The sequence below is a fragment of the Prinia subflava genome, chromosome 14 (genome assembly GCF_021018805.1).
Source record: "Prinia subflava isolate CZ2003 ecotype Zambia chromosome 14, Cam_Psub_1.2, whole genome shotgun sequence".
In the NCBI taxonomy this organism is placed as follows: domain Eukaryota; kingdom Metazoa; phylum Chordata; class Aves; order Passeriformes; family Cisticolidae; genus Prinia; species Prinia subflava.
Genome location: NC_086260.1, coordinates 741,324 through 755,326, shown reverse-complemented (window position 1 = coordinate 755,326; position 14,003 = coordinate 741,324). Strand labels below are relative to the sequence as shown.

At 50.7% G+C, this 14,003-nt stretch overlaps 1 protein-coding gene across 2 annotated transcripts in view; it reads left to right on the top strand.

The window, feature by feature from the left end:
* Nucleotides 1-14,003, top strand: part of GRM7 (glutamate metabotropic receptor 7) — a 171,173-nt gene that overhangs the window by 143,923 nt on the left and 13,247 nt on the right. For both annotated transcript variants that reach the window (XM_063411800.1, XM_063411801.1), the window contains exon 9: nucleotides 7,723-7,969. In XM_063411800.1, coding sequence (XP_063267870.1) covers nucleotides 7,723-7,969 — 247 coding nt within the window. The remainder of the gene's footprint in view (nucleotides 1-7,722; nucleotides 7,970-14,003) is intronic.

Below are 14,003 nucleotides of genomic sequence, written 5' to 3'. Positions count from 1 at the left end.
TGTGCCATGGCTGTGTGCACAGGATGGCAGAGCAGGGGTGACCCTGTGCCATGGATATCCCTGCACAGGATGGCAGAGCAGGGGTGACCCTGTGCCATGGATATCCCTGCACAGGATGGCAGAGCAGGGGTGACCCTGTGCCATGGATATCCCTGCACAGGATGGCAGAGCAGGGGTGACCCTGTGCCATGGATGTCCCTGCACAGGATGGCAGAGCAGGGGTGACCCTGTGCCATTGATGTCCCTGCACAGGATGGCAGAGCAGGGGTGACCCTGTGCCATGGATCTGGGCACAGGATGGCAGAGCAGGGGTGACCCTGTGCCATGGATCCTGCACAGGATGGCAGAGCAGGGGTGACCCTGTGCCATGGCTCTGGGCACAGGATGGCAGAGCAGGGGTGACCCTGTGCCATGGATATCCCTGCACAGGATGGCAGAGCAGGGGTGACCCTGTGCCATGGCTCTGGGCACAGGATGGCAGAGCAGGGGTGACCCTGTGCCATGGATATCCCTGCACAGGATGGCAGAGCAGGGGTGACCCTGTGCCATGGCTCTGGGCACAGGATTGCAGAGCAGGGGTGACCCTGTGCCATGGATATCCCTGCACAGGATGGCAGAGCAGGGGTGACCCTGTGCCATGGATATCCCTGCACAGGATGGCAGAGCAGGGGTGACCCTGTGCCATTGATGTCCCTGCACAGGATGGCAGAGCAGGGGTGACCCTGTGCCATGGATGTCCCTGCACAGGATGGCAGAGCAGGGGTGACCCTGTGCCATGGATGTCCCTGCACAGGATGGCAGAGCAGGGGTGACCCTGTGCCATGGATATCCATCCTGGGGATATTTCTGGGAAATTCCAGGACTTTCTGCTCTGCTGGATGGCCATGGTTGGTCTGATGGAATGCTTTAGAAGCTTCCACAGCTCCTCTCCTAAAACTGAGGGTGGGGATTTTGGCATTTGGCATGTTGGTGATTGCAGGGCTTGGAGGAACCTGGTCTAGAGGGGACATTGTGTGCCCTTGGGGACATTGTGTGCCCCTGGGGACATTGTGTGCCCCTGGGGACACTGTGTGCCCCTGGGGACATCCCAGTGCCAGTCCCAGCACTGAGCAGTTCCCACCATCCTGCAGAGACACAGCCCTGGGGGCCTCACTTTATTTTCCTCAAAATCTCAAACTGAGGGTTGCAGGGTTGGTTTTTTTCTCCTTTTACATTGAATTATTCAATAGCTGAAGTGAGTAAAATTAAAGATTTCTAGACTGGTGACGTTTGGAATATAAGAAGGATAGCAAAATCTGTTTCATTTGAACTCTAATCTCTGGTCATGTATAAAATGAATAAAATGCAATAAGTGTGGAGAAATATGATTTACAACAGCAGCCAGAGTGTGGCTCGGAATACCCAAAAATGCCAAGATTGTGTGTCAGTCAATTTAGCAGTGCAGTGGCGAGGGGAGCAATGAAATGAAGGCTTTCTCTTTTTTCCTTTCCTTTTTGTTTTTTTTTGGTTTTGGTTTTTTTGAAGAAGTGACAGATGAAGAATTATTTCTAGCTCAAAAAAGCCAAGTGCTCAGCCCGTGAGAGAGGGAAAAGCCATTATTTTAATAATAGAGGTTGAGGATGTGCATTACTCCTGCTGCACTTTGTGTTTGTCTCTTTTAGTGATGTGTAACTTATTTCAGAGCTATGATCACAAACAGGAATGTCAAGCAAGGGATGTTAGACAGTTCTGAGGATTGATAATGGGATTTCTGGAGCTCTTCCCTCGGCTGTGCCTGAAATGCAGCCAAGCCCTGCTGTGCCTGCAGTCCCTGGTCACCCCCAGAGCCTTGGGAGGGGCAGCAGGGCTGGGGGGGGTCTCAGGACACTCCTGCTGTGGGCACTGCACTGGGAGCAGCTGGGCCCTGTGGGGAACTGCAGCCCCTGTGCAGGAACCTGCTGGATATTGTGTGTATGAACCTGCCTCTGATGCTGCTGCAGCTCCTCTCGCAGCCATCAGATGCTCTTTGAAAGCAGCACTTGCTTTTCCATTGCTGCTCTGTCCAATTATCTGGCTAATTTAATTTCCTTCCAGATAAGCTGTTAGAGCTTCTCTCGCAGGCTGGAGGGACACAATCCCTCCTCTTCTGCATCTGCATCACAACCCTCAGAGCAAGTGCTTCAGCATTTGCTATTTTGAAGTATCACACAAGTTATAGCTACAACCCATAAATGTTTATTTTTGGTGCATGCAAATTTCTTGCATAAGGAAGTTCCTAATATAAGGGAACAAGCTGTATAAAATATTTAGCTGGAATAACTGAGGTATTCAAAATACAGACATTCACTCCAGCTCTCCTCCACACGTTTGCCTGTGCACCACAAGCTGGATAACTCAACGTGCTGGGTGTTCCTGGGATGTGACAAGGAACGGTGGCTCTGCCAAGGTGACCCCAAGAGGAGCAGTGTCACTGCAGGCACTGGGAAATGGGAGTTTGCCCTTTTAGCCCTGTGCAGTGGGTGCTGCTGCCTTTGCCTGTGGCCTCTGCAGGGACTGTGACTCTCTGGGACTGTGACTCTCTGGGACTGTGACACTCTGGGACTGTGACACTCTGGGACTGTGACTCTCTGGGACGGTGACCCTGGGACTGTGACTCTGGGACTGTGACTCTCTGGGACTGTGCCTCTCTGGGACTGTGACTCTCTGGGACTGTGACTCTCTGGGACTGTGACTCTCTGGGACTGTGACTCTGGGACTGTGACACTCTGGGACTGTGCCTCTCTGGGACTGTGACACTCTGGGACTGTGACTCTCTGGGACGGTGACTCTGGGACTGTGACTCTCTGGGACTGTGACTCTGGGACTGTGCCTCTCTGGGACTGTGACTCTCTGGGACTGTGACTCTGGGACTGTGCCTCTCTGGGACTGTGACACTCTGGGACTGTGACTCTCTGGGACGGTGACTCTGGGACTGTGACTCTCTGGGACTGTGACTCTCTGGGACTGTGACTCTGGGACTGTGACTCTCTGGGACTGTGACTCTCTGGGACTGTGACACTCTGGGACTGTGACTCTCTGAGATTGTGACTCTCTGGGACTGTGACTCTGGGACTGTGACTCTCTGGGACTGTGACTCTCTGGGACTGTGACACTCTGGGACTGTGACTCTCTGGGACTGTGACTCTGGGATTGTGACTCTCTGGAATGGTGACTCTCTGGGACGGTCACTCTCTGGGATTGTGACTCTCTGGAATGGTGACTCTCTGGGACGGTGACTCTCTGGGACTGTGACTCTGGGACTGTGACACTCTGGGACTGTGACTCTCTGGGATTGTGACTCTCTGGAATGGTGACTCTCTGGGACTGTGACTCTGGGACTGTGACACTCTGGGACTGTGACTCTCTGGGATTGTGACTCTCTGGGACTGTGACTCTGGGACTGTGACACTCTGGGACTGTGACTCTCTGGGACTGTGACTCTCTGGGACTGTGACTCTGGGACTGTGACTCTCTGGGACTGTGACACTCTGGGACTGTGACTCTCTGGGACTGTGACTCTCTGGGACTGTGACACTCTGGGACTGTGACTGAGTTCTCCCTTTGATGTCTGAGCCTCGTGCTGGAGGAACGTGCTGGGCATGATCCCTCACAGCATTCCTGCATCCCGGCTTTGGAATGCTGCCACAGGGGCTGCCACATGATTGTGCCCTCAGCAAGTTGGTATTTTAGATGCTTCTGTTTGAGAATTCTCATTTTGTTGGTGTAAATTGGATCTTGGGCAGGAAATGTTCCCTGGGAGGGTGGGCAGCCCTGGCACAGCTTTTCCGAGGGGATGGGAACGCTGCTGGCATTGCTGAGGGGTTTGGGGCTCTCAGTGAGGGCACAGAGTCCTGAGGGAGGGGTGCAGGTCCTCTCCCACCCCTTGGACACTGAGATGTTCCAGGGCACGTTTGCATTCAGGTCTCTTCACTTCGTGTTTCTGCAAACACAGAGCGCAGGGGAGGCTAATTTTAATTTTTATTAAAAAGTGTTTCTCATTCTTATATTTGCACAACATAATGTAGAGAATGAGATAGAATCTTCAGATGACCTGGAAAAGCCTTCTGGGAGATTTATAAACCATCTACTTCATCTGTAAGAACATTTGTTTTAATTCCCATATAAAAGTGAGATAAATTGGCTTGTAATAGCATGAGCCCAAAAATATCTCAAGTTACCACTTTATTTCCATATTGCAACATAACACAATTCAGTGCATAATTAGAAAGCTGAATTAGAAAAGAGGAGCAGTTGCTCCTGATTAGAGTGAAGGCAAAGCTTTAGCCTGCAAAAAGGATTTCTGACTCCTAAAGGGACTTTTCAAAGCTCTGGAGCTCTGAGTTGTTATATAAAAGTGTAAGTTCAGTTCTTCTGGCCCAGCAGCTGAAAATCTCTCCTGGACTGGCAGAGGCAGAGGCCTGGTCCTGCAGTGCTTCCCAGAGAAATCACAGTTCATGCAAAACCAGCCACTGATGTATTTTGTTCCATAAAAATTGCCCATTATTAGATGTGTGTATTCCAGACCAGTCCAATTTTCTCTCAAGGTTTTGAAGGCAATTTTTATGATTTGCATGAATAAAGCAAGAATCTGGAAAACATAAAAATCTAAAATTCAAATGGAAATCACTTATGTAAAAGAAGTGATAAAATCTAGGTGCTTTTGCATGTGAATGATGTCCTCGGGGTTGGGTTTTCTCCAGCGCTTGCTTCAAAGTCGCTGCACTTGCAGCAGTGTCTGAAGTGAGAATTTGTCAAAAGTCAGGGTCTGCCTGAGAGGGAAGGAGGTGTGAGTGAGGGTGACCCTTCAGGATGAGTTTGTCCTTCTGTCACAGCAGATGTGGCCTCAGAGCCTCCAGGGGAGTGGCCTGGGAGAGCAACAGCAGCTTGGCTTGGGAAAGCCTGGATTTCCTCTGGCAACACTTCCAGTCATGGGGTGGGGTTGGGAGGGACCTTAAATCCACCCAGTGCCACCCCTGCCATGGCAGGGACACCAAAGGTCACCCAGTGCCACCCCTGCCATGGCAGGGACACCTCCCACTGTCCCAGGCTGCTCCAGCCCCAGTGTCCAACCTGGCCTTGGGCACTGCCAGGATCCAGGGGCAGCCACAGCTGCTCTGGGCTCCCTGTGCCAGGGAAGGATCTCTGCCCACCCTCCCAGGGAAGGATCTCATCCCAAAATCCCACCCAGCCCTGCCCTGTGGCAGTGGCAGCCCTGCCCTGTCCCTCCAGCCCTTATCAGTGCTCTCTCTGCAGCTCCTTCAGGCACTGCGAGACCCCGGAGCCTTCTCCTCTCCAGGCTCAATAAACTCGGCCCCAGTTCTCATTCTTGTCAAGTTCGAGCATCTCTCACTAAACCTGCATCTTAATTTCTTAATTTAATCTCAGGTTTGGAGCTGCCAGGTTCAGCAGCCAGCTGCAAAAGGCACGCATGAGTTATTAGAGTCCCATTGTCAGTTAAATCTGATCCTTTGTACTTTAAGTCACCCATTTGCATTCATCTAAAATGCTTGCCGAGAATTTATCAGAAGAAGTGAAATAAGAAATGAAATAGTTTCACGTAAACTGCATTTTTATGTCTGACTGGTAAAACCACAAAGCAGAGATAAAACACATAAAACTGAGGCTCTGCATAATAAGCATATCTATTAGTTTCCTTATCTTTAGCTGCTCCCATTTGTCATGAGAAGCTTTGTGTGTCACTCATCCCTCCTTGTTCTACAAACGCTCTTTTCTCCCTCGCCTTTTATCTCCCATCAGCGTTTGCAAGGTGGGAACTCTGGTGCCAGAGACCCCTTCCATTAAATAATCATTTCACCTTCAACCCCCTTCCAGCAGGAAAAATAAGAACGAATTCCTGAGCTGCTGCTGCCCTGCGGGGCGCAGCCTCTGCAGCAGCCCGGGATGAAGGGGAAAGGGTTGGATGGAAAGATCCCAGCCTGATCCCAGGGGCAGCTCCCAGTCAGACCAGTGCCCCACTGGGGCAGCCCCTGGAGCTGCTGCCTGCGCCTGAGGAGGGTCCTGGGCACTGGTGCAGAATGGCCCTAATTATTTAAAATTTAAAAATTTAAAATTTAAACATTTAAAATTTAAATATATAAAATAAATATAAAAATAAAATAGATAAAAAATAAGTAGATAAAATTAAATATATAACATTAGATATTTTAAAAATAAATATAGAAAAATTAAATCTATAAAAATTACCTGTCAGGGGGCTCTCTGTCAGCTGCTGGCACTGGCAGCAGCAGGGGCAGAGTTCTGGGACATTGGCAGGAGCTCGGTGTGGAGGCTCTGCAGGCTCCCCCAGCCTGGCCCTAGGACACCGTGGGGTCAGGCTGGAGACATTTGTGTTCTCAGAGTCGTTCCATCAGCAGCTCAGATGATGAGCACTGCACGGGAGGAGAGGAGGAACTCGTGTTCTGGAGCAAACCCTCAGTGTGGGATGCTCTTCTCGTCTCTCTGGATTTCCTGTACATTTAATTTCTGGAGAGGATCGGCAGAGATGCTGCTGCCTCTTCAGCCCCTCACACCTGTATTGTGCTGTCTCTGTGCCTTTTAATTGTGCTGAATCCTCTGAAGTTGTGAGAATTGTTCTGGTTTATCTCTTACGTGTGTCCTCTGAAAAGACAGTTTAAAAAGGGGAGGGGGTAAAAAAGGCTTTTCTAGCCCTGTATATTTGCAGAGTACATTTTTTAATCCCTGAGGTTTCTTTGAATACTCATCTCAGTACCTGTTCTCTGACTTGAAAATGTTTTTTTCACAGTAATGAGCACAGCTGAGTGTCACAAGCACAGAAATCGTTGTGTACCCTCTGCAGGGTTATTTCAGTGAATTGTAAAGAACTGAAGTATGGTATAAACAAGAAAATCCCACCCTCCTCAATGTTTTTAAAAGTCAGAAATTTCTACTGATTATTATTATTATATCTTATCTTCTACAAGATAAGCTATAATAATAAGTGTTATTATAGCTTCTCCTCTATAACTTACAGCTCAGCTAAACCCTAATTTATATCAGAATTATTTCAATCCAAATCTGATCTGCACTCTAAATAAATGAGCCAAAGCTGTGCCATAACTTGCTGTGGGAATTGTGTTAAAGCCACTGCAAGTGTCCAGACTGAGCAGTTTGTGGATCAGGCAGGGGATTTGTGTGGGGCATCACGGTGGCTGCGGTGCAGAGGTCTCAGCTCACACATCTTCACTGCAAACTGGTGAAAAATCAGTGTAAAATGGGGGTGTGTGTGAACTGCTGCAGCCTGGCCAGGCCTGTGGTGTGTAACACATGTAAACTGGTGAAAAATCAGTGTAAAATGGGGGGGTGTGTGTGAACTGCTGCAGGCTGGCCAGGCCAAACATGTAAGGTGTACAAATTGGTTAAAAATCTCTTTAAAATGGGTATTTATGTTTGAATGCTGCAGCCTGGCCAGGCCTGTGATGTGTAACACGTGTAAAGTCGTAAAAAATTACTTTACAATGGGTATTTATGTCTGAATTGCTGCAGCCTGGCCAGGCTCAGTGTGTAACACATGCAGACTGGTCAGAAATCCCTCTCCAGTGGGTATTTGTGTGTGAACTGCAGCCAGCCCTGGTGTGTAACACATACACACACACACACACAGAGGTCAGGAATCCCTCTCCAGTGGGTATTTGTGTGTGAACTGCAGCCAGCCCTTGGTGTGTAACCCATCTCTGTCCTCCCCAGCTCTACATCCAGACCACCACGCTCACCATCTCCATGAACCTGAGCGCGTCGGTGGCGCTGGGGATGCTCTACATGCCCAAGGTTTACATCATCATCTTCCACCCCGAGCTCAACGTGCAGAAGCGCAAGCGCAGCTTCAAGGCGGTGGTGACGGCGGCCACCATGTCCTCGCGCCTGTCCCACAAGCCCAGCGACCGCCCCAACGGCGAGGCCAAGACGGAGCTGTGCGAGAGCGTGGACCCCAACAGTGAGTACAGCCCCTCACCCTGCCCTCTGCCTGCTCTGCTCCATCCCAGGCTCACAGCTCTGGCGCGCTTTGGAAATTCCTCAGGTCCCGTCCCCGGTTCTGGGGCAGCGCCCTTGGGCAGCAGCACCGCGGGAAGGGTTTGGGAGCTGCCAGGGGCTCTGCTGCCCCTGCCCTCCCTGTGAGGGGGGGACTGGCACATCCCAGGCACAGAGCCCTGCACAGAGCCCTGCACAGAGCCTTCAGCCCGTGTCCAGCACATCCCGGGGCACAGAGCCCTGCACAGAGCCCTGCACAGAGCCCTCAGCCCGTGTCCAGCACATCCCGGGGCACAGAGCCCTGCACAGAGCCCTCAGCCCGTGTCCAGCTGGCCTTGGGGCACAGAGCCCTGCACAGAGCCCTCAGCCCGTGTCCAGCTGGCCCTGGCAGGGACAGGTTCCCAGGCAGGCACCAAATCCATCGGTAACTCTGCCAGCCCGAGTGTTCATCCTGATTCTTGCAAAGTTGCTTTGCAAAAATCTCACAATCCCCCAAGATTCCCATTTAGGGATTTTATCTGGTCTTAATGCAAATCTTCCCACCGATTTAAAAGGAAAATAGATGGCAAAGACACTTCTAGTTTCCTTAATGTGCATAGCAGAGGATAGCACAGCACAAAATTACAGACTGAGGCCATCAGATTTGATTTGCATTTGAATCTGGAGGGAGCTGAGGAAGGAGACAGCTGCACAACTCCCCAGCACACTGCAAAGGATTGGGCACGTCTGCAGTTCTTGTGCAAAGCCAGATCTGAACGTGCAGAAATGCCCTTTCCCTGCCCGAGCTCCACTGCTCCCCTTGCTGCTGGAATCCCTGCCACTTCTTGTCCCCTTGATGCTGCTGGAATTCAGCCTGGTTAATGCTGCTGGAATTCAGCCTGGTTAATGCTGCTGGAATTTCTGCCTCCTTGATGCTGCTGGAATTCCTGCCTCCTTGATGCTGCTGGAATCCTGCCTGGGAGCAGCAGCTCTGCTGTCAGGGCAGAGTGGGAGCAGGCAGCAGATCCCTGGCACAGCACTTTCCTCCCCTGCTCACCCCTGCAGGATTTCTCTCTGGTGTCTGATCCTGCAGGTGTACAAAAGGCGTTCCAGCTGGAAAAATTGAACTCATCCTTGGCAGCTGGGCTAGGGTCTGACATGGGACAGGGAGGAAGTGGTTCTCACAAATTAAGGACTGTTTGAGGTCTCTTCCAGCTGTATTGGACAGAGCCCTGAGAGCAGGAGGAGATAAATGGAATTCCTGCCCTGGGGTGACACTCAGGGCCCTCTGCCAGGGCAAATTTCAGGAAGGGAAGGAAGGAAAAGAGGATTTGAAATCCAGCTGAGCCAGGGCAGGGGACTGTGTTGCTGGTGCACCTCACCAACCACTGTTTGGATCGACTAAGCTGAAATCAGTTTCTCCCCCACAAAACCCAAAATCTAAGAATTTCCTGCCAAAACTTGAACCAAGAGAAACCCACCCAAGTTGTGGTGCTGAGGTGTTCCCTGGGGGAAGCCCAGCCTGGGACATCCCTCCCCGGGCTCCCCCTGCTCACCCTCCTGTGCTACACCTTATTGCTGGTTTCAGACTTGTGAGAATATTTTCCCCTCCCACCAAAGAACAGCCAGGTTTTCCTTTGGGAAGGAAATACTTTTGCTAAAAAGAAATCCTGCTGACCTAACCCCCGTGTTTCTGGTCAGACACCCCATTTTAGTCCAGGGCTGTAGAGCAGAATTGGTTTTTCAGAGGCACAAGGGGCAGAGGCCCCTGGCTTGCCCAGATGTGCCACCTTTCCTTGAGCCTTCACTGAGTGGGATTTTAAAACTCGTAAATGTGTTTGTTAGGAAATGTGCAATCTCTGAGTTTCTGGCTTGTGCTTTTACTTCTTTTTTGTCATTTGTGAGATATGTATTTTTTGAAGCATTTCCATTATTTATGTAGAATTCCATCTGTTCATAGTCTCAGCTGCACCAGCACTACCCATTCATTCCCCAGGTCTGTGTGTTCATAGCAATTATTAGAAAATCAAATGAAATAAACTTCTACTGTACTTTAAAGTTTTTGGGTACATTAGTCAGAGTGTAACTGCTGCAGTTACAGCCCTGTAGCATTGATTAGGTTATTGATCAACCCCCTGATCAGGCAGTGTTCGTGAATGAGTGTAAAAGTAATTCACTGAACACCTGAATTCAGTTTCTTTTTTTAAAGTTTGAATATTCTGTTGAATAAAAGTTATTTACAGTTCCATTTTTAGGTGAAAAAATAATGAAAATTATATTAGCAAGCTTAAAAAAAAAGTCATAACACCCAAGCAAAACTCTTCAAATTTAATTTTCAGTGAAATTTTGAGTATGGTGTCCATGCATAAAAATGGGCTTGATGTTCTTAAGCAATTTCGCTTTAAAAATATTTTCTGCTGTGAATAGAGAAATTTCCAGAGTTTTACCAATCAGAACACAGGAAATGTGAATTACAAATTGCCCCAGATGCATCAATTCTTGGAGCAATTTTTAAAAGAATCTCAAATGTCATTCTTTGAAAGAAAACCAAAGGATGTTATTTCAGCATTTCTTTGTGAAATTGGCTTTGCTCCCCTGGGATGGCCCTGGTGGCCTCTGGCTGTGGGGCAGGGGCTCCCTGGTGTCCCCTGGTCCCCCCTGGTCCCCCCGGGGACAGGAGCAGGGGAATTCCTGCCAAGGATCACAAGCAGCAGAGTTCAGGGTGGCCTGGCTGAGCTCCCGGGCTGTGCCAGTACAGTGGGGTTTGCAGTTTGATTTTCTCTGTGTCTCTGGGCTGTGTGAGTGCAGTGGGTTTGCAGTTTGATTTTCTGTGTCTCTGGGCTGTGTGAGTGCAGTGGGGTTTGCAGTTTGATTTTCTGTGTTTCTGGGCTGTGTGAGTGCAGTGGGTTTGCAGTTTGATTTTCTGTGTTTCTGGGCTCTGTGAGTGCAGTGGGTTTGCAGTTTGATTTTCTGTGTTTCTGGGCTGTGTGAGTGCAGTGGGTTTGCAGTTTGATTTTCTGTGTTTCTGGGCTGTGTGAGTGCAGTGGGTTTGCAGTTTGATTTTCTGTGTCTCTGGGCTCTGTGAGTGCAGTGGGTTTGCAGTTTGATTTTCTCTGTGTTTCTGGGCTGTGTGAGTGCAGTGGGTTTGCAGTTTGATTTTCTCTGTGTCTCTGGGCTGTGTGAGTGCAGTGGGTTTGCAGTTTGATTTTCTCTGTGTCTCTGGGCTGTGTGAGTGCAGTGGGTTTGCAGTTTGATTTTCTGTGTTTCTGGGCTCTGTGAGTGCAGTGGGGTTTGCAGTTTGATTTTCTCTGTGTCTCTGGGCTGTGTGAGTGCAGTGGGGTTTGCAGTTTGATTTTCTGTGTCTCTGGGCTGTGTGAGTGCAGTGGGTTTGCAGTTTGATTTTCTGTGTCTCTGGGCTGTGTGAGTGCAGTGGGTTTGCAGTTTGATTTTCTGTGTCTCTGGGCTGTGTGAGTGCAGTGGGTTTGCAGTTTGATTTTCTCTGTGTTTCTGGGCTGTGTGAGTGCAGTGGGTTTGCAGTTTGATTTTCTGTGTCTCTGGGCTGTGTGAGTGCAGTGGGTTTGCAGTTTGATTTTCTGTGTTTCTGGGCTGTGTGAGTGCAGTGGGTTTGCAGTTTGATTTTCTGTGTCTCTGGGCTCTGTGAGTGCAGTGGGTTTGCAGTTTGATTTTCTCTGAGCTCTGCAGTGCCCCTCTGTGAGCCGGGGCTGGCAGGAGCTCACGGCAGGGCAGGTCCCTGTGCCCACAGCTCTCCGACATTCAATGTATTTACTTTCCCTTAGACTCTATACCACCAGTAAGAAAGAGTGTTCAAAAGTCTGTTACTTGGTACACTCTTCCACCTACTGTATAGCTTTTGCCTGCTTCCCAAAAAGGTAAGGAAAACCCAGCTTTTATTACTTTATTCTGAAATGCTGCTGCTGATGATGACTCTTTTTATTATATACATAATTATATGAGAAATGTTCATTAGTGCAGCTGTGTTAAAACAAATACCTAAGTTAAAAACTGTTCCCAGCCCTGCTGCCAAAGCTTCCGGGGAGGGTTTGCCTGGGAAGGGGACCCAGGGCTGTGCTGGGTTTGCCTGGGAAGGGACCCAGGGCTGTGCTGGGTTTGTCTGGGAAGGGGACCCAGGGCTGTGCTGGGTTTGTCTGGGAAGGGGACCCAGGGCTGTGCTGGGTTTATCTGGGAAGGGGACCCAGGGCTGTGCTGGGTTTGCCTGGGAAGGGGATCCCGGCTGTGTTGGGTTTGCCTGGGAAGGGGACCCAGGGCTGTGCTGGGTTTCCCTGGGAAGGGACCCAGGGCTGTGCTGGGTTTGCCTGGGAAGGGGACCCAGGGCTGTGCTGGGTTTCCCTGGGAAGGGGATCCCGGCTGTGCTGGGTTTGTCTGGGAAGGGGATCCCGGCTGTGCTGGGTTTCTCTGGGAAGGGACCCAGGGCTGTGCTGGGTTTACCTGGGAAGGGGATCCCGGCTGTGCTGGGTTTGCCTGGGAAGGGGATCCCGGCTGTGCTGGGTTTGTCTGGGAAGGGGACCCTGGCGTGGGTGCCTCCGGGGCTGTGCTGGGTTTGTCTGGGAAGGGGATCCCGGCTGTGCTGGGTTTGTGTGGGAAGGGACCCAGGGTTGTGCTGGGTTCCCCTGGGAAGGGACCCAGGGCTGTGCTGGGTTTCCCTGGGAAGGGACCCAGGGCTGTGCTGGGTTTGTCTGGGAAGGGACCCAGGGCTGTGCTGGGTTTGTCTGGGAAGGGACCCAGGGCTGTGCTGGGTTTCCCTGGGAAGGGACCCAGGGCTGTGCTGGGTTTGTCTGGGAAGGGGATCCCGGCTGTGCTGGGTTTGTCTGGGAAGGGACCCAGGGCTGTGCTGGGTTTGTCTGGGAAGGGGACCCAGGGCTGTGCTGGGTTTATCTGGGAAGGGCACCCCGGCGTGGGTGCCTCCGGGGCTGTGCTGGGATCCCCCAGCTCCCAGGGGCCTCCTGCTGCCCACCCCTGGCGCTGGATCCGATAAAGCCTTTGGGGATGGAGATATTTGTTTAAAAACGAGCAGACAAACCATCCAAAGTTAATTCTGGCCAGCAGATCTGACACTGAGGCTGTGTTTTCCAGTCCCCCCCCGCGCCTCAGCCCGGCAGGAGAGAGAGGATTTCCAAAGGGTGGCCAACCCTCCCCACTCCAAAACTATCAATGGCCCCAAAAAGTGTGGAAATCTGCTTTTCCCCGTGGGCAGGCCGTGACCACTGACTTGGTGGAAGCACGAGTGAACAATTTTTGGGGGCTGGCGTTTGTTGTGCTGTGGTGATCTGGTGATGCTGAGCTCCTTTGGCGTCAGTGAAATTCCTGATTTCCTGGGGCAACGGGAGGAGTGAGGAAGCCTTTGATACCGGAGAGAAATGATTACCAGCCATTAACGAGTGCTTCTCACAGTTCCTGTGTGCTCTTGCCCAGGTACAAAAGGTTGTACCTGTGGTGCTGTGCTCCGAGGGCTGGAAAAATCACTGTATTCAGCCTTCAGAATGTTTAGCTGGGCCCTAATAGGCGAGAACTTCTATCAGCAAAGGTTGGAATGTTGCTTGAATTGAGTCTCTGAGTCACAGGAAAAGAAATTACCAGTATCTCTGGCTGGTGTAAATTGCCCCAGCTCCAGCATCAATTCAGTCCTCGCTGAGTGCTCAAATTGGTTTTTATTGTATTTGAATCAGGGCCATTATGCCAAGCCCCAGCTCGGGCAGGAGGGGAGGCTGAGGCTGCCCGGAGCCCGGGGTGAGCCCGAGCAGCCCAGGGCAGGGCAGGGCTGGGGAATGGAACAGGGGCAGAGGGGGCACTCAGAGCACTGCTGCAATGAAAGAGGAGAGGGGAAAGGGCAGCTCTGGGAGGGTGAAATTGCTGCAGGAAGGAGATGAGAACGAGAGAGATGGAAGACACCTAAATCTCAGGAGAAACTGGTTTTTAAAATAAAACCAGACTTTTTTTTTTAAAGGCACAAAAATAATTAGGAGCTCAGATTCTAATTTTTT